At 38.2% G+C, this 25,858-nt stretch overlaps 3 protein-coding genes across 6 annotated transcripts; all 3 read right to left on the bottom strand.

Moving 5' to 3' along the window:
- Positions 1 to 276: 276 nt before the first annotated feature.
- LOC141012288 (uncharacterized) lies at positions 277 to 8,095 on the bottom strand. Of its 3 annotated transcripts, none has more exons than XM_073485730.1 (7): positions 7,968 to 8,095; positions 5,214 to 5,401; positions 4,699 to 4,791; positions 3,917 to 3,973; positions 3,354 to 3,554; positions 2,637 to 2,759; positions 277 to 926 (listed from the first exon to the last, which is right to left on the bottom strand). In XM_073485730.1, the coding sequence occupies exons 1-7, from the start codon at positions 8,062 to 8,064 to the stop codon at positions 879 to 881; spliced, it is 807 nt and encodes a 268-aa protein (XP_073341831.1). In that variant the 5' UTR covers positions 8,065 to 8,095; the 3' UTR covers positions 277 to 878. The 3 variants fall into 3 exon arrangements, with proteins under 3 accessions (XP_073341831.1, XP_073341834.1, XP_073341832.1); XM_073485733.1 differs by lacking the exon at positions 7,968 to 8,095 and adding an exon at positions 7,215 to 7,463; XM_073485731.1 differs by lacking the exon at positions 7,968 to 8,095 and adding an exon at positions 6,708 to 6,888.
- A 507-nt stretch (positions 8,096 to 8,602) lies between these two features.
- On the bottom strand, positions 8,603 to 15,087 carry LOC141012343 (uncharacterized). Of its 2 annotated transcripts, none has more exons than XM_073485804.1 (7): positions 15,006 to 15,087; positions 12,233 to 12,420; positions 11,857 to 11,976; positions 11,105 to 11,161; positions 10,549 to 10,749; positions 9,281 to 9,403; positions 8,603 to 9,089 (listed from the first exon to the last, which is right to left on the bottom strand). In XM_073485804.1, exons 2-7 carry the CDS (start codon positions 12,407 to 12,409, stop codon positions 9,024 to 9,026), a joined length of 744 nt encoding a protein of 247 aa, XP_073341905.1. In that variant the 5' UTR covers positions 12,410 to 12,420; positions 15,006 to 15,087; the 3' UTR covers positions 8,603 to 9,023. The 2 variants fall into 2 exon arrangements, with proteins under 2 accessions (XP_073341905.1, XP_073341906.1); XM_073485805.1 differs by lacking the exon at positions 15,006 to 15,087 and adding an exon at positions 14,303 to 14,405.
- A 1,376-nt stretch (positions 15,088 to 16,463) lies between these two features.
- On the bottom strand, positions 16,464 to 21,985 carry LOC141012214 (uncharacterized). The gene is made up of 7 exons (XM_073485637.1): positions 21,895 to 21,985; positions 20,280 to 20,474; positions 19,964 to 20,062; positions 18,786 to 18,842; positions 18,237 to 18,434; positions 17,666 to 17,788; positions 16,464 to 16,980 (listed from the first exon to the last, which is right to left on the bottom strand). The coding sequence occupies exons 2-7, from the start codon at positions 20,454 to 20,456 to the stop codon at positions 16,915 to 16,917; spliced, it is 720 nt and encodes a 239-aa protein (XP_073341738.1). The 5' UTR covers positions 20,457 to 20,474; positions 21,895 to 21,985; the 3' UTR covers positions 16,464 to 16,914.
- Between the last annotated feature and the right edge of the window lie 3,873 nt (positions 21,986 to 25,858).

Genomic DNA, 25,858 nt, shown 5'->3' with positions numbered 1-25,858 from the left:
AATAATGCATTATTTTTGACAAAATATGAAACATTACTGGTAACTGTAGCTGTCAAAAGAAGTGGAGTGAGAAAGTCCAGTATTTGAAGCAAATGTAGAAAGTAGCCTGCAGAAACACCTAAAAGAAGTGGTTCAAAACCAGCGTTACTTAGTTATATCTACCACTAGGTAAGACTTGGGTCATTACAGTGACTCAGTAGTAACAGCACATGCATACAGTCTATTAATTCTATAACAGGGTGTTCACATCCACTAGACTGGAAACACTGAGCAGACTGGCTTTAATCATTTTATTCATTAATCATAATCATCATTAATCATAATTATGTTTATAAAAAAGAGGAAGATGATGATTTTCAAATTATAGTAACCGTCACCACATTACACTCAAATTCTTATTATATTCATTGTTCATACTTGTACACAAACAGCATAACTAGTTCTTAAACTGATGGCAGAAATAAAATAATGAAATATGTAACAGTCAGACAGTTTAGGTCATTGTTTTAAATGGCTTAATATTGCAAATAGCAAACATACATTTTACAAACACATCCTTAAAACTCCCTTTACAACCATACTTACTATAAGGCACCTATCTGTATAGAAAATCAGGGACATTAAAAAAAGAAAATACCAACAGACAATGAAAGAGCAACATAAACAATTTAGTTTAGATTATTACTAAAAATATGAAAATACAATACAAAAAAAGTATTTTTTATATTTCTCAGCAACCCATGCAGGAAAAGTTTGATAAAGATTGTCGAGCTGAACTTGTGCAGATCATTGTCGTTACAAAACATACACTCAACAGTATAAATGCACAGGATTGTAGTAACAGAAAGCATAAAGCACAGATTTTCATTTAGACTGGGTTAATGGTTCTCCTGAAGTGGTTTGTAGTGGCCTGGGTCATCAGTGCTCTAAAAGAGAAAAATAATATCAGAAAAGCAAATAAAAAGGTGCAGACATACTTAAATCTTTTAAAAATAGCACATATTCACACATTGCATACACTCATGAACTGTTAATGGGTTAATCTTAAGTCTACATTATTGGAGTCACATCTCTATTTTGAATTTAGGCACATCCTAAATTTCACTTTGAAGAAAAGAAGAAAATAGAACTTGCATGAAATATAATGTGTGTTCATGTCTATACTGACAAATTTATTGGAGTTAACAATTCTCTTGCCTATGGAAACGATTTTCAAGGAATATTTTGACATTTTGGGAAAGAAACTTGTTCACTTTCTTGCCTAGATTTGAGCTAAACTACAGGTTTTTGAGATTGACCACAAAAAGCCCCACATCGAAGGCAAATCGGAGGCAATTCTGGACTCGCTCCCATGTGCGACAATCACCACGTGTGAATTTTTCAAAGACACGATTCAGGAGCTTGCTGATACCTGCTGGATATTCAACAGGTTAAATATCTGGTTGTGTCGCTGTTACGGCCTGAGAGCCGTAGTGGGTGTGTGTGTGTGGCTGCTCTCCTGTGTGCTCCTGTGTCCTCCAGGTGCTGCCCTCCCCCACCGGAGCAGGTGATTGTGCATGGCTGTCTCCAGTTGTTAATCAGGGGAATGGTTTAAGCTGGGGCCAGAGTTGTGGCTGATGCCAGTGGGTCATCCAACAGCGTCCTTGCTGCGTGTGTGTTTCAAGAGCGGGAGCAGACTGAATCTTCTAGCGTTTTTCTGTTAGTGGAAACTTGTTTGTGTAGTGCCACCGGCTTCGCTGTTCTTCTAAAGGGAAGTTAGTTTTCTGTTCGCATTTTCACTTTGTGTGTTTAAAGAGTAAATCTTTGGGGGTTTTTTGGGTAACATAATAAAACCTGACAACTGATTTGGGAGTTAAGCTTTCTTTTGTAATGTGTTACTCCCCATAGTCCTTAGACCTCCCAGGGGACGTAACAATGAGAACTGAGACTCTTCTCTGCTGTCAACTGCAGTAGTTCTCTGAGCCCTGTCTTATCATGCAGTTTGTATGGAACTAGCATAATAATAGCTTATCGTTTCTTTTAGGATACATACACACAAGTTTTACAGTATTAGTAATTGTGTCGTCCTTGCTAAACCACAATTTGAGTAGGCAGATATACATTTTCATTGCAAAACAAACTTTCTGCACATCCTAATCCATTCTATGTCCCATACTCTTTTCTTTTTCTTCCTTTTTTCTGCTGCAAATCAGCGCACAAACAACTTGGACTGCTTGGACCACGTCATTCCCGTGTCACATCTCGTGTGTGATTTTGAGTGATTCTCTGTTCCTCAACGGTCATGTACTGATGTCAACCACAGCAACTGCAAGACTGCGGATAACAAGACAGAATGTTGTGTGGTCTGACCAAGGCATGATATGAGAAGATCCCACTCTCATGTCTGTTCACTAAATATTAAACTACAGCCAGCAGGTAATTAATTTGGCATAAAGACCTGAAATAGGGAAACAGCTAGCCAACAAACACTTCTTTCCCAAAATGTCCAACTACTCCTTTAATTTTTGTGCACTGTAAACATTCAAACAAGGAGTGGCATGAAAGATAAAAAATATAGCATTTGTGTTCAGTCAACACAATGCTCTGTTTCCTGGGCAAACCAGTTTAACAGTCAGATATGATTTTGTTGACTTTACCTTGTTTTCTCTCTTCTCTCTGCCCCGCAGAGCCTTGATCCCCAAGACGGCAGAGCTGATGACGATGCAGAGCTCCAGGACTGACAGGACAATCAGCACAGCAATGATGCCCCTTATAAGCATCTGGTGGGACACAAAAACTGTGTTAACTAAACTAAAATCTGTGAAACATGAAGTACCAGTCAAAAGTCTGGACACACTTTATCATTTCATTTCTTTTCTTTATTTTTTTTGCAGAAGACCTCACAACTATGACAGAACGCATAAGGAATTATGTAGTATTATGTTCGAGCTTATGCACCCACTTCGGACAGGATGCCCGCTTTTAGCTTAGCAGCTACAGTGAAATTTGTAAATAGGGTGTAAATAATGTCTTTTCAATTCAGTTTGGGATCTCAGGGCTTCAGGAGACTTCAGCGCTCTTTAGCTGTAATGCTCCAGAAATGTTTTGTGGACTACAAAACTTAACCCGACTTTCTATTGGCATGAGGGCGAGTAGGTAATGACAGAATTATCATTTTTGGGTGAACTTTTCCAATAATAATTATTGATTTATTACTTTATTCTGTGTGAAGCCTGCTGTAAAGTCATTTTTGAGAGTTTCCTCATAATAAAATTGTAATAAGTCTATAGATGGTAACTTATCTGTAAATAATTCAAGCTGTCTATTTTCTACTCTTCAGTTTTGACCACTGAAATGATATTTTCCGCACTTACCAAAGCCATCGTTCTGCCTTCCAAGCATTTCTCCTTCATGACGTCCTCGTGAGGAGATGGCGTAAGGTCATATGAAATGTAATCATCATAATCATTACACATCCACCACAAGCCTATGAATGCTATGTCGAGGCTGTAGAGTATGATGGCTGCAATGGCGAAAGCAACTCCGAACAGATTCAGAATCACATTGAGGATGACCTGAAATACAAGAATAGTCAGTTTATGTACAACCAAATACAAACCCACAACACAATAAACAGCATACAGTACACTCATGGAATTTAAAGTCTACCTCACCCTTTTACACTGATGGTTTGTATGCCAGCAGTGGAAACAGCTGGGTGGCTGGTATTAATTTAAGACTGAAACTCTGTCAAAGTGCCTTGAAGAAAGGCACTGAGCCTATACTCTGCCTTCTCCAATGAAAATGCTGTATTGATATTGAGGGATATGTGTACAAAATTGTCTTGTATTTTATTTGTGTTGTAATAAAAAATACATTTAAGAGAACAAATTAAAAGAAAGATATTACGAGGATGTTATAAAGCTGAACTACTCACCAGACATGGACTGGGGTACTTCTCAGACAAAATGCTCACGATGCCAAACAATATAAACTAGAGAAAAGACAAAAAACAAAATCTATAAACCTCCATTTTTTCACACAAACACTGAAATTCAAACGTGTCAGTTCTAATTTGTGTATTTTGAGCACCAAGACAAGAGACAAAGCAGCCGGTACTTATTAATGTCATTTAAGAACTAAGAGTTTAAGATGTCCAAGAACAAAACACACTTAGGTTTAGGCAGAAAAATGTAAAATTGTCAAAAACCTCTTCAGACATTTTAGGCTGTCTTGGCTGACGCACCTTTTCAGTGTTGCATTGAGGTTGGGAGTCTTTCTAATGGCAAAAGTGTACGTGCTAACATCAGTGTGGTAACATGCTCACTAATAACAGCCAGAAAAGTGTTCCTGACTACCAGTCTCTAGTCAGTTCATCTTTGAATACAAGTGGACAGATTTTAAGAAATTCCCTCGAAGCATTCCTGAGATATTTTTCACAAGAATGGAAAGAGAAAAAAAAGGATTTATCTTGATCTGCTTTATTTTAGTCGATACTGATATATTAAACCTAATACATGGATCAGCACAGGAACACTGATGATTTGTCACTTTAAAGTGAGTTGTGTGTGTCTAGACTGTCCTGTATGAGAAAATTTGTTGGAAATAAACGGAACAGCCCCAATTAAGTTGTATTTGTATCAACTCTAGCTTTGGGAGAGACTTGGGAACATATATACATTTTGTAAGGAAAAAGATCATGAAAAGATGTTTGCTTACCATTCCTCCCAACCAAAAAGGATATGGGGAGGAACGAACATCAATGATCGCTCCAAGACCGATGTTGAGCAACCCAACTGTAATATGCAGAGCCTGTAGAGGAGGAAACACAGTATGAACAACAAACACCTGTGGTGCAGGACAAACTGTTTCTGTCATATTTTCATGGTGTTTTCTAAATGTAACTTTACTGTATCAACATTACCTGAAGGCAGGTACAGAGCTTTGACAATGTAATGGACAAACTCCGTTAAACAACACTTGGACCCAAAAATGTGACTGTGATGTCATTATGACAATAACAAATGGCTTTTGGCAGTGAGTTAAAAAAAAATTTGGTCAACGTTTTGGTTTTAGATGAATTATTACACCAGATCAAATTGTTCATTCAAAGTCAAAATTAGAATTGAACGGGAAAAGAAAATGTACTGACTGAAAAAATTAAGTGCAGCATACAAAACACTTTAAAGTTAAAGTTCACAAAGAAACTTCAAACATATAAGATCGTAACTCACCCCCAGTAGTGACTGAGAATATCTCTGGACCCTCCTCAGGTGCTGAGACACAGAGCAGCACGTGGGGCTGTAGCAAAGGCCCTTGAAGATTTGACACAGTGGAGGACAAGAGCTTTCAGGGTCAGAGGTCAAAGTTAACACAGTGACCCCATCAGCCTTGGCCATGGTCAGAGACATCCTGCCTGCTCCTGTAGAATGAAGTAGACAACAGTAAATAAGCTTTAAACCTGTTGAATCTGGTTATGGTTACTGTTTCTTTAATTACTGATCAATCTTAACATTAAATTACTAAATCTTCATCGTTATTACTTACAATCTGAAGTCAGTTACAACTATGACTGTTAAAGCTGATGTTATACTGTATGTGATTATGTCCTGATACATTACAGAGATGTTTTCCTATCGTCCAGTGAGTTTGAATTTCATGAATAAGGTAACCATTAAGTTATATTTCTTCCAGGACATATGATATTATCCTAAATATCGACCCATCTACAAATACTAAAACATGGGAAGCCTGGGAATGTGACTTGGGAGTGATCATTTCTGGGGACTGCTGGGACAAAGTCTGCAAACCAAAATAAGACACTGCAACTGGCAGTTCTTTTAGCAGTGAAGTGATATACTCCATGACAGAAAATTATACACTTATTATTTTGTATACAATAACATTTTATGGTTAAACTAAAGTTGCAGTAGGCTACTATTTTAATGTGCACCATGTATTATGATAGTCAGTTGTCCATATTTAAAGTTAAATAAAATTAAACAAGCCGACAGTAGACAGTGACATGCAGGACCACTGGTATGGTCCTTTAAACATGCCGACACTTGTCTGCTACTGCACCAAGTGTATGTATTTTATTATGTGGCGTCCTTTATATCCACTACATTTCCCTAGGGACAAATAAGTAAGTAATCTTGAATTTTAGCACTTAGTCCTCATATGATGTTGATCAAACACAATGTAGACAACTGACTTGCATAATGTATTGTGCATATTTGATTTGCAGATTTTTTTATATCTCAATGATTGCCATTATTAGAACTTAAATGAGCATAAAACACTGAATATAAAAACAAATCATCAAAATTAGTTAAATGTAATCGTTGACAGTTTTCACATCTGCTTGTGTTTGTTTACAGGGCAGACCTGCCACATCCAACATGGCGGCGACGTCGACGTACGGTCGGGTATGACCATGGTGACGATGACGAACTTTTCTCTCTCCTTCTGTCAACACTGAGCTCCAGCCAGCCAGTTTTAAAACAGCGCACATCTGTTTCACATCACTTACGGAGGCATTTCGTTACAACAGGACTGTCCTCGTCGTGTTAAACTAGCTTACCGGAATCAGAAAAGTCACTGACTTTACACTAACCACAGTGTATCGTAACCGAAAGTATAAAACTTTAGCCTTGAGCCAGTATGAAAAGCCAAGTGTCAGACATTAATACGTAAGGGTGTTTGTCAGCTTGCTCTTTTTGACCTACCGGCAGGAAAAAACAGTCAATGTGAAGTCGCAGAAACAGGTTTTATTCCGCTGGTTTGGAGTAATTTGAAGCAGATTTGCCACATCTGTCTTTCTCACGGATTTGCAGTGCTGCTCACTCAGCAGCTTTGCGCTCAGTGCTGCCACCGGCGGCCGGGAGCTGCATTGCAACAGCTGAGCATTTAAGGTTTTTTTTATTTTTTTTCCCCAAAGCTTTTTTTAAATTACTCATCAATGACAAGGTAACAATACAAAAACAAAGGACATAAATAGCACTACAATGCATCGCTACAACAAGGCACCGTGATATAGGGTAAATGTATTATAAGGAAAATAAAAAAGGGCTTCCTCTGGAGCCACAAAAGGCTTTATACTACTTTTTTCCAACATGCAGTAGCACTCCCCAAGACCTGTAAACACACTTTGATTTGTAAAATTGGTGAACATACCCTTTAACTCAATAAAACACACTTTCAAACTCGACATCAACAAAAAAAAAAAAACTCACCAAAACATTATGGGTTTGTCTTTCCACAATCAAATCTGGTTTGGTGAAAATAAATAATTTTTTTCCTGCTGCTGATGCCTGACTCGCTTCATGCCTCTCCTCTCTCTATATACCACGTTGTCTCCTCCCCAGGGTCCCCACTGTTCAGTCCCAGTCTGGTGTCCAGCCGTCTTTACTGGGAGGCTGCTGAGCCCCGTTGCCCGTGGTTAGTCCCCTTATGACCCGAGGTCGTGGTGCAGGCAGAGTCCTGTCAGCTGAAGCCAATTAGCTGTGCAGCAATTAGTGAGCAGCAGTTAGCGGTAATGCTGCCCCCTATAGTTTTGGATATACCTGCAAATTCTGTCCATTTCTCAAAAATTACACCTTTAAACTTAACTCTGAAGAGCTAAAAGGATTGTTTTAATATATCCTACCTAAGTATAGTATATAGCTTCCAGCCACTAGTGGCAGCACTGAGAGCATTGTGTCTGCGCAGCCCGGCAGTCAGCGAGCCCAAATTTATGAGCCATCTTGGATTTTTAATGTTTTGGAATAAGTTGTGGTTTTTTTCTTTGTTTGTTAGAAATCAGCCTGACACACACTTTCTATCTCCTGAGAAGTTGCCAAGAAGTTCGCCTATCCTCCGGCGAGCTCAAACTTGAAACATTCTTCCATTAGAAAACTTGACGAGCACTGAATGGCTCACATGGATGTGTTACCTTAGGTAGTAAGTATAGGAACATATAGCTTACATAATATCTGGCCAAGACTTACCTGCTTGTGTCTGTCCACTTGACAAAATCTGGCTATTTGTTTGTTGCACAGATGTTCGTTTGGAAAGGGCCAAGGGGGAAGAACTTGCACCAACCATTTCCCAGAAGTACCTCCTCCCATCTGGAAGCTATAAAGAAACTTAACCCTTTGCTGATCATTCAGCTCAACACAAAGACATCTTTGAATACTCTGCTTTGACGAACAAAGAAAAGGTGGCAGTGACATGCAGGGCCGTGGCCAGAAGTTTAGAGGTCATGTTTCCAAATTGGCCCAGTACAACTCCACACCAACATTTTGTTCATGTAACTGATCAATTATATTTTATGTACTGGTAGGAAAATAGTCCAAGTGTAGAAATAATAAATCCCTATTACTTTAAGTCATTGATTTGTATTTTATGGGCAAAAATAGCTAAATGGAAGCTACGGCTCTGCTGACGGGACATAAAACCATTTGAAATCATTTCAAGTGTTATGTCTGATTAATTAGTTAATTTTAAGTTAAAACAACAAGCAGATAAATAGGTACATTTGACCTATTAAGAGATGACAACTTAGAAACTAGAGTCCAAATGATACAGATTTTCAAAGTAGTTATTAAAGTGAAAGAAGAAATACAAACATAGCTGAAATATGTAACAGTCAATTGTTTTGATACCTTTATTTTTTACATGGCTTAACATTGAAAAATAACAAACAAAACCCTTTTCAGTCCATCAATGTAACAGACACATGCACGAACCTCCCTTTTACTGGCAAACAACCATATTGTAAGGCACATTACTTAATAGAAACTCATAATAAACAGCAACAACTTTTTAGAAAAACATCAACAGATAATGATAACAAAGCAGGTTATACAATTTAGTGCAGTACAGATAAATATTCTATACTTTAAGTGCAAATATTTTTAAGCAACCCTTGTAGGAATAGAACAGAAGTTTGGCAGAGACAGTACCGGCTAATTTCTGTATATCACTGACATTACAATACATACGGTCAGTGGTGTAAACGCATAGGATTATAGTAACAGACAGCATGAAAGAGAGACATTCATTTAGGCTGTAGGGTTACTGGCGACTTCCTCCAGGAGTGGCTTGTAATGTTCTGGGTCTTCAGTGCTCTAAAACAGAAAAATAAAATCAGAAAAGCACAAAAAAACACAAAAACAAAAAGGTGCAGTCAAACTTATTTTTTTAAGAATAGCATATATTCAGACATTAGACATTTGAAAGGTGGTATATAGAATATTTGTATTCAATCAACTAGATAAACAACAGGTTCAACAGTAAGATGTGATTTTGCAGACTCTACCTCATTTTCTCTCCTCTCACTGTTCATCAGAGCCTTGATCCCCAAGACGGCAGAGCTGATGACGAGGCAGAGCTCCAGGACTGACAGGACAATCAGCAAACCATTGATGCCTCTCGTTAGCATCTAGTGAGAGAAACACAAAAAATGTGTTAACTTCAAAATGTTTAAACACGTTTGTTTGTTTTATTCAAATGTATAGAATTGGTAGATTATGTTCTTACTTGACCCATTTCCTTTGAATTTGGTTTTTATAGTGTGTATTCCTAATTGACTTTTATTTCGGGCTGTAACTAAAATTATTGGAGAAACACAGTCATCATATTTACAAAATGACACCAGTTTTACTGGATTTTATGACTCATTAGATTCCATGACCTGAATTTTAGTATTTAGAGTCACACATTTTGATAGTTTGGTGCATTTCTGATGTATGACTTTGTATCCATGAAACAGCTCCGACTCATTTAGCTCCTGCTGAACAAATGGAGAAACTCTGAGCAGATCCGGAGTGCAATGTTGATATACTCATTGCTATTCTTCTCGTATTGTCACTCTGAGGCCCCGATCACACTGAAACTCGTCACTACAGGTGCAGCCGCTTAAAAAACGCCTTAGAAAAGCATGTTGGGCAAAACAGCACAGTGCTCCTGTGGAGCGAGCTGCACGCACGACCGGGGCAATGAAATGTAATTAATGGAAAACACGGTGCAAATCCATGCCTTGTGCTTAAAAGTACTAAGTAAGAGTATTTTATAATTTTTAAAAACCCTAGAAAAACATGACTTGCAGTGCAAGAGACAAGTGCATGCCAGACATGTAGAACCACAGGAAAACAAAGGTTTTGCTGGTGACATGTTTCTAGAGACGTCTCTCGTTATGAATCTCTACTGCCATTTTGGTTTTAAACTTCTTTCATTTTTTGGCTGTTGTAATCTGACATTTCTTGGGGAGCAGGAGTTTGAAGCTTTTCTGTTGTCCTGCTGGCCTTGGCTGTTGTACCATTGCTTGTTTTTGTTTTTTTATTGATTGGCCCAGGGATGTCTGCTTCGCCTTCGATACTTCAGAATCAAGTTAACTGCTGTTGAGCCACAGCACTGGGCTGTTGCCACAGTATGCTGCTTTTGAATCTCATGCTACGCTTAGGGCTTGTATCCATATTCGCAGCAGAAATCACTGACAGCGCACTGGAGAGTGCTGGGGCGAAGCGCTTGTGCGGTGAGTGAAAACAAAAAAAGGCAAAAGACAATGACATTAATGTCAAAACTTACCAGAATCAGTGCTCGGCCCTCCAAACATTTCTCCCTGATCATGTCCTCGTGAGGAGATGGTGTATAGTGTCTTCTATAACTATAATCATAATCGTCGCACCACCCAAACCATATAAATCCGATGTTGATGCTGTAGAGTGCGATGGCTGCAATGGCAAAAGCAACTCCTGCTAGAAGATTCAGGGTCACATTGAGGATGACCTAAAATACAAGAATTGCCAGTTTATGTGCAATCAAACACAAAGCCACTTCAGGCAATAAACATCATACAGTACACTGATGGAAATAAAAAAGTCACATCTTAATTTCTATCTATTCTATTGCTATCTTATTTAACACTGATAGTTTTGTATCCCTGCAGTGGAAACAGCTGTATGGCTGGTATTTCATTTAAGACTGCAACTCCAATGAAAAGGCTGTATACACATGAGGCAATGTGGGTGTATATATTTTTGAAGGATATGTGACATTATAATTTTTTTTCGTCCTGAAATGAGACAAGAATAAGAGATGAAAATAAATTGAAAGATAACATGTGGATATTAAAGCTACTTACCAGACATGGACTGGGGTATTTCTCAGACAAAATACCAAGGACACCAAACATGATAAACTGGAGAAAAGACAATAAACAGAATCTTTAAACTTCCATTCTTCCACACAAACAGTGTGATTAAAACCATTCAACCCCACTAAGTATGTGTGTACTTTTTTTCTGTGTCGAAATAAGACATGAAGAAAAGATCACAAGATTGTTGTTGAAAAAGACGTCAAAGTACAAGAAATATCCAGTTTGAGTGGATTTTCTTCTGTTGCAGTACTTGTTTCAGATTTGGATTGGCCTCTCGAGTGGATTTTTATTGATTTCACAATTAGACACTTCGGTATTTTGACTGTCCCATATGAGAAAGTTAGGTGGAACTTCATGGAATCAGCTGAACACCCTTAACAGAGTTAGGTCGAGCTGCGGTATAATAGCTACTGAAATACTGTGTGTTTGTGATATACACACATTGGAAAAGGAAACAAGATTGGATTAAGTGCAGAGCAGCTTGACGTGACCACTGCCAAAAACATCTTCTGGCCACTCGGCTCCATATGGCAACCAGTGTGGTCTCCCCAGGCAGAGGGCTAGGGGAGAGCCAGTTACCCAGCCAGAGAGATGCGTAGAGCACATTAAGTTTTCTTTTGTGATTACTTTTAATTTCTTTTGCCATGGTGGCAAGGATTTTGGCTTGGCAGCCCACCACGCCAAAAGGAAGGGAAAAGAACATTAAAAAAAAAGAAATACAACATTAGCTTGCTTACTATTCCTCCGAGCCAAAAAGGAAACCCGTACTCATCCATTTGCCACCAAGAGCCACCAGCACTGCTACGGAGGATTGCTCCAAGGCCGATGTTGAGCAATCCAACCATGATATGCAGAGCCTGTAGAGGAGGAAACGCAGTATGAACAACAAACACCACGTGACACTAGTAAAGTCAGGGCAACAGTGTGGTTCAGAACAAACTCTTTTCAAACCACTTTCTCTCATAGTTTCATTGTGCTTTCTAAATGTAACTTATATAGCTTATAAGTTATGTAAGTTATATAAACATAACATTACCTGAGCACAGGTACAGAACTTTGACATGAGTGACATGGACAAAAGACTTACTTCAAACATATAAGGTCGTAACTCACCCCAAGCACTGACTGAGAAGATCTCTGGACCCTCCTCAGGTGCTGAGACACAGAGCAGCACGCTGGGCTGTAGCAAAGGCCCTTTAAGATTTGACACAGTGGAGGACAAGAGCTTTCAGGGTCAGCGGTCAAAGTTAACACAGTGACCCCATCAGCCTTGGCCATGGTCAGAGACATCCTGTCTGCACCTGTGGAATGAAACAGACAATGTATAAGCTTTACATCTGCTGAATCTGGTCATGGTTGCTATTTCTTTAATAAATGATTAATCTTAACGTTCAAGTACTAAATCCTGATCGTTCTTACTTCCAACCTGTAAACCACTTGAAACGTGTGCTGTTAAAACTGATGTGCACATCACAGTCTCAGCTATAGTGCATAAAATAGTGAATGATAAATGATACAATTGATAAAGTAATATTACTTCACAAAATATGTGACATGTACTCTTGTCACTTTCAAAAACAGGAAACATTTGTGGTGATAAGATTGGGAGGGAGGTGTGAGTCAAATTTTATACAAATTTTAAAAAATAATTTATTTTTAGTCACTAAATTACATCAAGATTCTTTCAGGGCTCATAGCACTATTGTAGTGCATTAAATGTGGCCTTTCTTGTAATTAGGGGTCGACCAATATGTCTTTCTCAGGGTCGATACTGATTATTAGAAATCAAGGAGACTGAAAACCAATATTTGGGACCGATATTTATTTGCAATGAAAAAAGTCTTTGTGTTAAAATTTCAAACAACCAGTGATGGAATTAACCTAAGTACAATTTACTCATGTAATGTTTTAAAGTACAATTTCCATGTACTTTACTTGAGTATTTCCATTTGCTGTTACTTTATACTTTCTCTCAACTACATTGTTTTGATGATTTTAGTTACTAGATACTTTGCAAATTCAGATTTTCAATGCTGATAGGCTATTAATTGTGACATGTTACCAATCAGATGTTGTTGTGGGTGAGACATTGTGTGAGAGGTTGATGCATCAGAGCCAAAGTAGCACATTTTTAAATCAGTTTATTTTATCGGCAATCTGACAGAAAAATCACTGATAACGATAATTGGAAAATGCTGAATATTTGCCCCTGATAATCAGTCTACCCCTACTAATAATGCATGTAAGGACTTTTTTATCGGTATCATATGCTTTGCAGACTTACATTAAGGGAAGTGACTGTGACTGAGGTTAAAGGGGCACTCCACGAGATTTGCACATGGAGATCAATTTAGTCAGTAAGGAAATGCGCTCATTATAAACATGGTGTTCCAAAACCGTTATTTTCAAATGAAATATGCAGGAACTGTATGATTCAACATTTTTAGAGGAACTGAAAGTCAGGATATGACGTGCTCTGCTGCTTTAATTGTAACAATTCCTCTTTAAATCTGTCTTTTGTGAGTCTCCTGATAGAAGTACTAATCAGCTTGACTAAGTGCAGCAGACACTATGTATGTAGGCTTTTGGTGTGTGCAGGTGTTTCTAATATTTTGTCCAACCCATTTACACTACACAAAATTGGTTGGGCATAGTTAGATATGGGTGCATATATGCATGTGAATGAGTACACAATAAAAGTCTAATAAAATGTGTTTCATTATCTTTTTGTAACAACAAAACACAAAATAAAAATTCAGATATGTCACAGAATAAACGATCAAGTGCAACACTAAAATATCCCTAACTCATCTGGAGTAGTGTACATCAGTGAGGGTGCGTAAACACGTCCCTGTAGTGCAACACACTTCACCAGCAGCACAACAACAATGATCACACAGCTGACTCAGCACCTTTCTGAAACATTTGACAAAAACTGACCATTACAACCTTCATGGAGGTAACTGTTGTATTAGACTGCATTTGTTTTAGCTAGTTACAGGACGACTTAAATATGAAATAAGACCTTACAGTCAACCACAGCCTTTGACACAGAAGCTCGGTGTCACCTTACTTTTACTCCGCCTGACAACAAATAATAAAGGGTCCACTGACTACTTTTTAAAATGCGGAAATCTGTGTCAGACATTCAGATAGAAGAATACTGTATGAGGTAGTTCTTACCAGGAGGGGAAGAAGGTAAAGTAAAAGAAACACGATTTATTTAGACGGATTGTAGGAGACGCTTTAGGTAAAAACCGAAACGCCAGCTGACTCCTTCCTCTCTGACGGACTGGAGTCACTCACTCAGCAGCATTGCGCTCAGTGCTGCCGCCGGCGGTCGGAAGCTGTATTGCAACAGCTGAGCGTTGAAGTCAATTCTTGGAAGTCAATAAAAAATTAGCTCAACTCTGAAAAGGGATAACGGTATTTTTTAATCAGCTTTTGCCATGTTTTTAATATGACCACACGTAAACACTGTGGTGATTTAGCTTCCAGCCACAGGGGGCAGCAGTGAGCGCTCTGCCTCTCAGCGGTTTGTGAGCGAGGAAGAAGTTTACGCGCCATCTTGGATTTTACGTGGGTTGTTTAGATTTTAACACGAAACGCCCGCACTTCCCCGGAGTAAAGTCCTGTTTTCTTGTTTTAAACCCGCCCTGACAAACACATTTACTCCCCTGATACGTTGCCAAGACGTTAACCTATGTTCCCGTGTGGTCGGACGTGAAACTTGCACCCATTAACGAACTTGACGAGCACTGGATGGCTGACATGGATCAGTTTACTTGCATGGCAGCACAGGACCACATACATAATAAGAATATCTGTATATTCTCTGAATATTAGATGGAGTTACAAATCAAACATGGGATAAAGACTTACTTACCGGTTTGTGTCTGTTTGTGTCTGAGCAGAAGGGAAACTTGAGGATTGTTCTCCGCTTGGCAAAACTTGTCTGACTGTACGATTGTGACGCAGTTATTGTTTATAGAGGAAGAAGGATGACAAACAGTTCCCATAAGTACCTCCCCCCATCTGAAAGCTATGAAGAAAGTTAACCCTTGACTTACTATTGATATGTTTATATATATAAAAACCCGTATAATCTATCTATCTATCTATCTATCTATCTATCTACCGTAAACTATATTACTGGTCAATATGTTTAAGATAACTATGAGTGATAGAAATATGTAAATACTGAATTAATATTTTTGATAAGGATAGTATATCAATAATGAACTTATATTGTTGTATGACAAAGATAAAAGGTAAAGAATATTATATTTAGACAAGTTTAAGAGAATTTAATACAGTACAGGTTGAGACCATTAAGGAAGCTGGAAGGAAATTCAACTTAAAAGTTTATACTTCTTATCACACCTTTTCGAATGTGTTATCTTAATGTGTAGTTTGTATTCTTGTCTGTCATTTCGTGTTCTTTACATATTTGAAATAAACATGTTAACACAAATACAAAAATACAGTTCAAATCCCCCCCAGCACAACCCCATCCTTCTTATGAACATTTTATTTATTTATTTTTTAACTAAACAACAACTAAAATAGGCTAATGTCTACAGTCTGTGCAGCGTAGAAAGGCAGACTAACCCTCACTCCGACCCTGGGTGTTCATTCTTATTTAAGACTTCTTACTTTTTTTATGTGTACTCTAATTTAATGCCAGACCTTGAGCTTGGAAATAACATAAAATGACTATCCCTAATTTATATTCAGTCAACCTTTTGTGGATAAACAACATGTTCTACATTTAGATGAGATTTAGTGTCTACCTTGTTTTCCCATTTTTCTTTGCTCCCATTAAGCCAATGGGGCCAAAGATAGCAAGAAAGCCACCTTGATACTATATTCTCTGTCGTCACATTGGCAGTGTTCGCTGATTCCCTCTCATCTCTTAATTGGTTGTGTTCCTGCTCCAGCCCCCGGTGACCTGGTCAGACAGTCAGCTACTTTGACTTGTGGCTGCGTGGCGGGGGGCCTAATTCGCATTCGCTACAATAAACACCAATCAATATCATCAAAAAGTCCCTTCCTACCTGACCATTTTTACAAGAAACAAATAAATATGTGGAAGCAAATAACACTCGCCCGTGGTTCCTTGGGGACTTAAAATAAAGTGAGACAAAAACTCCTGGATCTGTACTTTTATCTGGAACCACACTGAAAGTTAATGGGGTCTGTTCTGAGCCAAGATCCATCCTTTGTCCAAGTTCATTGGAAATCTGTTGGGTAGTTTTTGTGAAAACTTGCTGACAAACAAACGGACACGAGTGAAAACACAAACTCCTTCACGAAGGTAAGAATGAATATTGCGTACTGGAAGCAGTTTCAAAAAATTATATTGTAAATTAAAAACACACGTTTTGTTTTTTTTTACGAATAGTTATTAAACTGCAGAAATGCAAACAATGATCTAAATGCCTTTCTTTTGTAAGTGCCCCCCAAAAAATCAATGTCAAACACAGCCTCCCTTCATATACATTATACTCGATAGAAAATCACAGTTACTTGAAGGATTAAAAACAAAAACAGATAATGAAATGACAGCATGAAATGACAGCATGAAATGACAGCATGAAATGACAGCATGAAATGCAATTTAGTTCAGATTTTTACCAAAAAAATCTCTAAAAAGTATAAGTGCAAATATTCTTAAGCAGCTCTTTTAGGAAAACATGACAGATAATTTCTGTAAATCATTGAGGTTACAATAAGTCACAATGGTTTAAAATGCAAATGATTGTAGTATGATGGCATAAAGCAGAGGTTTTCATTTAGGCTGTAGGGTTACTGGTGACCTCCTCCAGTAGTTCTTTGTAGTGTTCTGCATCATCAGTGCTCTAAAAGAGAAAAATCAAATCAAAAAAGCACAAAAAAGGTGCAGACATACTCAAATCTTTAGAAAAAAAAAAGAAAAAAAGGACATAATCACACATGACTAAACTCTACAGTTTCCAGCAGGGATGATTTAACATTCAGCCTACATTTTTCTGAGGCTCAAAAAGCTTTAGACTGGGCATAAACTTCACAATAATAATAATAAAAAAGGATAACACAACTGGTCAGGAAACTGCATAAAAGAAAGCCTCCATATTTTGTAAATATAAGGTAATTAGCTTAGCATAAAGATTAATAGGCAACAGAACAAACAAGCCCTTCTTTCCCAAAATGTTCAACTTCCTGTGTGTCAGCTGATCCTACAAACTTTGATTCTTCCAATGTTAAATGTGGCATCCGGAAAGTTAAACGTGAGATTACGACAAGAGGTTCATAACATTATGGCCCAGTAAGGACTCCAAAAAAAAAAAAGGCGCAAAAAAAAGTACAGCATTCATATGAATGAAAGCAGCCACACGTCACTTTCTTGTCGCCAGATCAGAGTCGTTGGACTTTGCATTTACTGCCAGTCAAATTAAGGGGCTGAACACGGGCAAAGTTCCCGGATGGGCGTCTCTCATCTGTTCAGGCAGCCTTTCCTGGATAAACAAGAGGTTCCACAGTCAGATATGATTTTGCTGACTCTACCTTGTTTTCTGTCTTCTTGCTGTTCCTCAGAGCCTTGATCCCCAACACGACAGAGCTGATGGCGACGCAGAGCTCCAGGACTGCCAGAACAATCAGCACAGCACTAATGCATCTGATAAGCATCTGGTGGGATGCAAAAAAAAATTCTTTATGCACATTTGTTATATAAACTAAGTATCATTTGTTCTTACTTAAGGGTGGGCCATATATCAAATATACTCAATGTATCGTTGCTTTCTCAAGATAGGATGTAGTAAATGACTCATTATATCATATATGGTGGGACCTTTCGAACGCTCACATTTCAGAAGCTTAAACCAGCTCATATTTGGCATTTTTGCCCAATACTTGTTTTTATAAATGACTAAAAAAATTATTTAACATCTTTTATTTGTTAGTTTGTTCTCTGTGAAGCCTGCTGTAAACTCATTTTGAGTGATTCCTCACAATAAACTAAACTTATAAGTCTGTTGATGGCAATCATGGGCGGTAACTTTAAAGACCATAGATGAGTAGAAAATAGAGAGCTTTAATTATTTCACACATGTTATACACTTTACCAGATACTTACTATAGCCAGTGCTCTGCTCTCTTCACATTTCTTCCTTATGATGTCTTCATGAGGAGATGCCGTATGGTATCGTGAATTGTAACGGTAAGAACAATCTCCTCCATAAAAATACATGTATCCTATAGAGATGCTGTGGAGTACGATGGCTGCAATGGCAAAAGCAACTCCGACCAGATTCACAATCACGTTGAGGATGACCTAAAATATGACAACTGACAGTTTATGTACATCCAAATACAAAACGAATAAACATAATAAACAGCATACAGCACACTTATTGACTTTAAAATGTCTCACACTTACACACTGATAGCTTTGTGTCATTGCACTGGAAACAGCTGGGTGGCTGGTATTAATTTGAAGCAAGACACTAAGCCTATATTCTGCCCTCTCTAATGAAAATACTGTATACATTTGAGACATTGTGAGTCACAAACGTAAAAGTACAAAATTCTCCACCATTTTATTTGTCTTGAAATAAAACAAGAATGAAGAGATGACAATGAAATGAAAGACGACATAAGGATGTTATAAAGCTGAACTACTCACCAGACATCGACTGGGGTACTTCTCAGACACAATGTTCACGATGCCAAACAATATAAACTAGAGAAAAGACAAAAAACAAGTTTCATATATAACAGTTTACACATTCAAGGTGTTTATTGTTATATACACATTCTTCTGACGACCTAGAATTGCATTTGTGTGTGTTGAGTCATGTCATAACTATCAAATCCCTATTTAAAATTGATATTTTTTTAAATCCTCCACTTGTAAGGGTACCAAATCGTTGCAAAACAAATTTGGGATTTGGGGAACATTATATGAAACATGGCAAAATTCAGAAACAGAATCTTGGTTCTCCTGGAGTTTTTTTGAGTAGATATTTAAGCTGACTGGAAAGCTCGGCACTGGGACCTCTAGCGAGGCCAATACAAAAAGTATTTCTTATCCAACAACTCGATTAGTCATTGGAATAGCTGGTAGAATACTAGATCACTAAAATTATGGACACTGGGGCTGATCAGTCGGAGTTGTGGGAACTACAGAAACATTCAGTCCTGTCAGATTGTATAGTGGTGTTACAGCGTGGAGGTTCGTTCATCACGAATACTCTGTCTGAGAAAATATAAAGAAAAAAACAACAGCAAAAATAAACTTTGGCCTGTCATCAAGTTACTCAAGGAATTAACAATAACGAGCGACACTTAGCCTAATAAGCTGCTAGATGAATGTTTTGTACTCTGCCCTTTGCTGATGAGAAAGAGAGTTGGAGAATTCAATTCACTCTTATTTTCACTTGCATATATAAATGAAATACTGTAGGCTAAAAGAGAGCAACTTTGCAGCACTAGCCTGCTGAGGTGGACAAAAAGTAAAGAAAGTAAAGAAAGGATCAGAACTCGATCTGCTTTGTTTTAGCCAATACTGATCCACTAAAATATGCTTGGATCGGATCCAATCGGATACTGATGTTTTAAATCAGCTTGGGAAATTTCTTGTGAATTTTATAGATTTCATATTTTGACACTTCAAAGTGAGCTATGTGATGTCAAACTGCCCTGTATGTGAAAATGAGTTTGGTGGATCTCCGTGGAATCAATGAACAGCCCAATTAAGTTGTGTTTGTCTTCACTCTAGCCGTGGGAGAGACTGAGGAGTATGACTTTTGTCAGGAAAAAGAACATTAAAAACAAAGAACATGACAACATAAGCTAACTTACAATAGGTCCGAGCCAAAAATGATCTATTTTCCACCATTGCTGTGACCAGATAATCATTCCAAGGCCTAAGGTGAGCAACCCATCCATAATATGCAGAGCCTGTAGAGGAGGACACACAGTATAAACAACAACAAATGCACAGTAAAACTGCATCTACCAGATGACACTGTTAAAGTCAGTTGTTTTCACACCACTTTATCTCATAGATTCATGGTGTTTTCTAAATGAACGTATGAACAGAACATTATATGACCAGGTACAGAGCTCTGAACTTAACTTCATATAGACACTTAAAACATATAAGGTTGTAACTCACCCCCAGGACTGACTGAGAAGATCTCTGGACCCTCCTCAGGTGCTGAGATACAGAGCAGCACGCTTGGCTGTAGCAAAGGCTCTTGAAGATTTGACACAGTGGAGGACAAGAGCTTTCAGGGTCAGTGGTTAAAGTGACCACAGTGACCCCATCAGACTTGCCCATGGTAAGAGACATCCTGCCCGCTCCTGTACACTGAAAGAGACAAGAGTGTATAAGCTTTACATCTGTTGTTTCTGTAATGGCACTTATCCATAGTCAGTGTATTACTTTGGGTTCGGGCATACACTCATTTTCAAACCCTTTTGATATAAGGCCATATACCAGACTGGTATAACCAAAATTTTCTCAGGAGTGGATCATAAGAGAGCCCATGAATGAAAGTGTAGCAGGACCACAATCCATCAGGACAACTGTGACACAATTTCACAGTAACTGTTTAAAGTAAAAATTGAAATAATGAATAAAATAAGACTTCAGTTGGTTGCTACAATTCCAGTGCAGATGGGAACCAAGCAAGTCAATGAGTTTCCTACCACATGTTCCTGCAAATTTTCCACAATACAAGCCTTGTTGAGAAATCAAGGGTGTCTTCCCACTGAAACGCTAGAGGGTTTTTAATTTGAAATGAATACGGGAAGTGTTGAGTTTGTATTAACAGTGCAATGCAGTATAATTAACAGGGCAAACAGAAGGGGATTAAAACGAGCCTTCATACTAAAGTATTGTAGCTTACTTACTTACTTGTTACTGATGAACGTTCTTTCTTTTTCTCTGTGCATTACAACAAAACATAAGGAGACACCACTCTGTGGCACTGACTAGCTGCATGCTGCTAGTTCTCTCCACCTACACCTGACAAGTGCTGGTTCAGTCGGTTCACATAAAATCAGACTGGTGTAAGCTTTTACACCAGACCAAACCAGAAACCTACCCAATTTTTGCATACAGTAAATAAGTAATCCCAGTTCAGAGAAGCAGCAGAAGTACCCGTGTAGGAAGCTAAACAATGGGCCGCAATGGATAGGGGAAGCCCCTAAAATAATGCTCATCAAGACAAAAAAAAAAAAAAATCTGTATCAGCACAAAGCAACAAAATGTAACTTCCTGGAGAAAGATAGTTGAGAAAGATGGGTTGGCGTGTGACCAGAGTTGCCAACCAAAGGCTGACGATTTATGTATGTGATCTCACATCTATGTCTGGAAAGTGATAGTCTGCCATTTAAGACGATTTTGGTGATTGTATTAGAAGTTCTCTGCTGGGAAACCTTTTGGAAAGGTTTGTCTTTAGATGTTGTAATAAAAAAAATGCTCAAATACATCTCTCATTGTAAGTTGTGCTGGAAGAATGGATATTGCACATGGCTGTCATACAGGTGACCAGGGATTGCATCCCCTGTGTAATCTTTTTGTTTGTTTTTTTCAAGATTTTTTGCTTTTGGACTATCAAGGTCACATTGATATCATTTTTATGTAGACAAATCATTTACAAACCCCAGTTTTGTTAGGTTTAGGCAAAAAAACCCATAACTTGAATAGCACTGTGTGGCTCATTATACGATTTGGCTAGAATTTCATTAGGTTAATTTACAAATCAAAAAGGAAATAAACCTACCTTTTTGTGTCGGTTAGAATAGGAGCAAAACCTTAACGGCTCCACTTGTCTGTGTTTGTGACGCAGTTATAGGTTAGACACTGGAGAGGAACTAGGAACTGACCTGTTCCCAGAAGTCCCTCCCTCAATCAGGAAGCAGAGAAGAAATTTAACCCTCTGCTTATCACTGATGACATATACTATTGTTACAACCTAAAACAAAGAAAAGGTGGCAGTGTTATGCAAGGCCGTAGCCAAGAGTTGAGAGGTCATGAGTCCAAAATCCCCCAACGCAACCACACAAGTACCCCTTGAAGGCACATTATTATATAACAAACACAGAGGCACCTTAACAAATCATAATCGAAGACGCAGCAACACAACACTTTGACTATATTTTGTTTTTTAGATTTTAGACTAAGCAGTGGTGTCTTCCTTCGGCAGGGGCGCTTTGTTGGCATCTGGGTCATCAGTGCTCTGATAAGAAAAACACACCAGCGTGTAGTCACACCCAGTACAGTTTACACAAGTGTGGACACTCCGATCTCACAGGCTAGGTGGGTGGAACGACTCAGATGTGTATGTTGACATTTGGTAAACACTCAGAGATAGGGCACAACTTGCCACACAAGAAAAGATAGGAATAAGCACTTGCAGCCATATTGTAAATATGTGCTATAGAATATAAATAATATGGGAAGCACTGAAGCACAAATACTCAATTGCTGTGTTTTGTTGTGCAAAGTGTAAAGAAATGGCATTATGCATTGCTTTGCTGTGTACACAAAATTTCAGGAAAAACAGACAATCTAGTGTAATTTAATGCAATAGCCCTGAAATAAATTCTACTGTTTTGAAGCTGGTAAAGGGATTTTTTAGTTGAGATTGTGTTGGATAGGGATTTATACAGAAAGTTGACAAAAAAGCAATTGGAAACCTAGACACATAAATACATGCACTGACCTCCGTTTTATCTACAAACATACTTGACTGTAAGGCACATTATGCTTGACAGAAAACCAGAGTAAACCACACAACAATTAATTAAAAACAACAAAAGATAATGAAATAGGCAGCAGGATATGCAACAGGAGTTTGACAGAGAATGTACTAGATAATTTCTGTAAATCACTGACGTTATAATAGGCTACATACAGTCACAATGGTGTGAATATAAGGGATTATGGTAACAGATAACAGCACAAAGCAGAGGGTTTTATTTAGGTCGTAGGGTTACTGGTGACTTCCTCCAGGAGTTCTTTGTAGTGCTCTGGTTCATCAGTGCTCTAAAGATAATATCAGAAAAGCACAAAAAAGGTATGAAAAGGTAAGGCTTTTGATTTTAAGCAACAATATACAATAAATATTTTTTTGTAGAAAGGTCTATACCGACAAATACTTTAGCTATCCGCACATTTTTAAAGGAACAGCTTCTCACTGAGATTTAGATGAGACATCTGTACAATAAATATATAGCTAGAGACAGCACGCAATTAGCTTAGCACAAAAACTTGAAAACAGGGAAACACAGCAAAATAAGGAGTTGATTCCATGTTGAAAATTTGAAGTGTGGCATCTGGAAAGTTAGAACGTGAGACGACGACTTGAGGCTTGTAACATTATGGCCTCGTTCGCACATAAGGACTCAAACAAGGAGGCATTAAAAATGACAAAATGGAGCATATATATTCAGTCAAGTTTTCCTGGATAGACAATAAGATGTCATTTTTGAGACTCTACCTCGTCTTCTCTCTTCTCTCTGCTCTTCAGAGCTGTGATCCCCAAGCTGAAAGAGGTGGAGGCGACGAAGATCTCCAGGATTGACAAAACAATCAGCAGAGCATTGATGCTTCTTAAGAACATCTGGTGGGACACAAGAAATCGTCTTTACTTTACAGTCTTTAAGCACATTTGTTTGTATTTTATAGAATTATAAACTTAGTTGAATGTGTTGTTATTTAAAGGTGGGTGATATATTGAATATACTCGATGTATTGCTGCTTGTTTTAGGTGGGATGTAGTAGGCCTAACTGACAAATCTACATTGCCATTATCCAGTACAAATTGTCACGCAATATTTATAAGACGCCAGCACAAGAATTGCTTTGCCGTTTCATGTCCCTCGTTGTCTCCTATGGCTCTTTCCTCTCACAGACACTCCTTAACTGATTGTTGTAAAAGTCATATTTACCTGCCACCACTGGTAGGTTGAGAAAATGTGTCTGCGACAACACAAAATCACCTGCATTTGGCAGGTAGCAGTTGCTAATTTCCAACCCTGAGACCAATTCATCCTTAATGAGGTTACTAACTCATCAGTAATGATTGGCTGTTTTTATATCAATACTACATGTTGGCCTATTGGACATATCAACAAAATCGATGAAAGAATGGAAACCAGTATATACAGACAAGTACACTTTGCAACGTTGTCATCATGCCCACACACTCACTAGGAAGTCACAGGACAATGTCTGGATAAGTTCAGGGATGCTGTGCACGTGTGAAAGGAGGTTTTGGAGATATCGCTCATAGGGAACTGGTCCATCCAAGTATGAGAACGCAAATGAGAACACCTGCTCCAGCTGGCACAACATACACTCTTACGCAGAGGTAACAAAGGTCCGTCCTCAGAAGGGCGATATAGAGCTAATCAGAGCTTTTCCATGACTACAGGAGTAAACAAACATGGTGTCTGTGGAGGAATGTGGACTGCTGTTCCTACTGCGCAGAAGGGGAAAAAAGACGAGAAGAGAAGACAAGCAGGTTGAAACTGTCGAGCCGTGGTTGTATTGAATGAAAGTGAACCCAATCAAAGCAGTCAGCTTTCTCTCTTTGTTCATGCAGGCTGCAAGACTGCAGTGTTTTTGCCAGCAGCCACACCTTGTGATTAGTGAGTTTTTGTCTCCTCCTAGTGGGAAAATAATAATCTTTTTTATTATGAGCTGTGTTATAGCAGCTGGCTAATAAACATTATACTGAGGCAGCACTTCATACTTGTTTTTATGCAAATAAAAACTGTGTGTGCGTGCTAGAGCTACAAATGTTTGTCCTTTGTTGGATTAATTGATTGAAAGAAAAGTAGTTGCCAACTATTTTGATAATTGATTAATCGTTTCAGTCATTTTATTGCTTTCTTTGTCACTTATGATAGTAAATGTAGTCTTTTGGTTTTATCTCATCAGTTTAATATCTTGTATTTGACTGCTGAGATTTTCCACACTTACCAGAATAAGTGCTTTGCCCTCGTTCACGATGACCTCGTCAGGAGTAAATGCGTAGTATTGTGGCCAGTAACTATAATCACACATCGGCCATAACCAAAACATTCTCAGATTGATGATGTAGAGTACGATGGCTGCAACGGCAAAAGCAATTCCGGCTAGATTCAGAATCACATTGAGGATGACCTGAAATACAAGAATTGTCAGTTCATGTACAAACAAACACAAAACCACGACACAATCAACATCATATAGATAACATGAGGATATTATAAAGCTGAACTACTCACCAGGCATGGGCTGGGGTACTTCTCAGACACAATGCTCACGATGCCAAACAATATAAACTAGAGAAAAGACAAAAAACAAAATCTATAAACTTCCATTCTTCCACACAAACACTTAAATTCATACACGGCTGTGATAAAAATGATTCAATCATGCTGAGTATACAATGGTTTAAACATAAAAGGTTTATTCAAGATCAATACGATTGGTTGAAATATGCTTGGATCTGACGTGCTATCGATCCTTTGAATCAGCTCGAGAAATCTCTAGTGATTTTTATTGATTTCATAATTTGACACTTGACATGTACAATAAGTAACTTCTGCTGTGAAGGTGCTTTCTGTCAAAACAGAAAAAAAATCTGATTGTTCTGAGAGGAGAGCTCAGAGGTGACTTGTTTAACTTTTGGGGTTTAAAAGTGGATTTATCATCACTCCCGTTTATCAACGTGACTGCAGCAGACTGTCCTGTAT

This window comes from Pagrus major, chromosome 17 (genome assembly GCF_040436345.1).
Source record: "Pagrus major chromosome 17, Pma_NU_1.0".
NCBI classification, from domain to species: domain Eukaryota; kingdom Metazoa; phylum Chordata; class Actinopteri; order Spariformes; family Sparidae; genus Pagrus; species Pagrus major.
Note: the sequence above shows the minus strand (reverse complement) of the source record. Positions and strands in the feature narration are given on the sequence as shown.

Bases quoted from the DNA above. Each gene is read 5' to 3' on its own strand.
- LOC141012288 (XM_073485730.1), bottom strand. From the start codon at position 8,064: ATGGTTGGTGCAAGTTCTTCCCCCTTGGCCCTTTCCAAACGAACATCT. The intron at 5,402-7,967 runs GTAAGTCTTGGC...TTCATTCTACAG, and splicing joins AAGTGGACAGACACAAGCAG to GAGCAGGCAGGATGTCTCTG. The intron at 927-2,636 runs GTAAAGTCAACA...TTTCTCTTTTAG, and splicing joins GAGAGAAGAGAGAAAACAAG to AGCACTGATGACCCAGGCCA.
- LOC141012343 (XM_073485804.1), bottom strand. From the start codon at position 12,409: ATGTCTCTGACCATGGCCAAGGCTGATGGGGTCACTGTGTTAACTTTG. The intron at 10,750-11,104 runs GTAAGTAGCTTT...CTTGTATTTTAG, and splicing joins AATACCCCAGTCCATGTCTG to GTCATCCTCAATGTGACCCT. The intron at 9,404-10,548 runs GTAAGTTTTGAC...TTCTCTCACTAG, and splicing joins AGGGCCGAGCACTGATTCTG to ATGCTAACGAGAGGCATCAA.
- LOC141012214 (XM_073485637.1), bottom strand. From the start codon at position 20,456: ATGTCTCTTACCATGGGCAAGTCTGATGGGGTCACTGTGGTCACTTTA. The intron at 18,843-19,963 runs GTAAGTTAGCTT...TCTTTTCTCTAG, and splicing joins ATTTTTGGCTCGGACCTATT to TTTATATTGTTTGGCATCGT. The intron at 18,435-18,785 runs GTGAGTAGTTCA...GTCATATTTTAG, and splicing joins AGTACCCCAGTCGATGTCTG to GTCATCCTCAACGTGATTGT.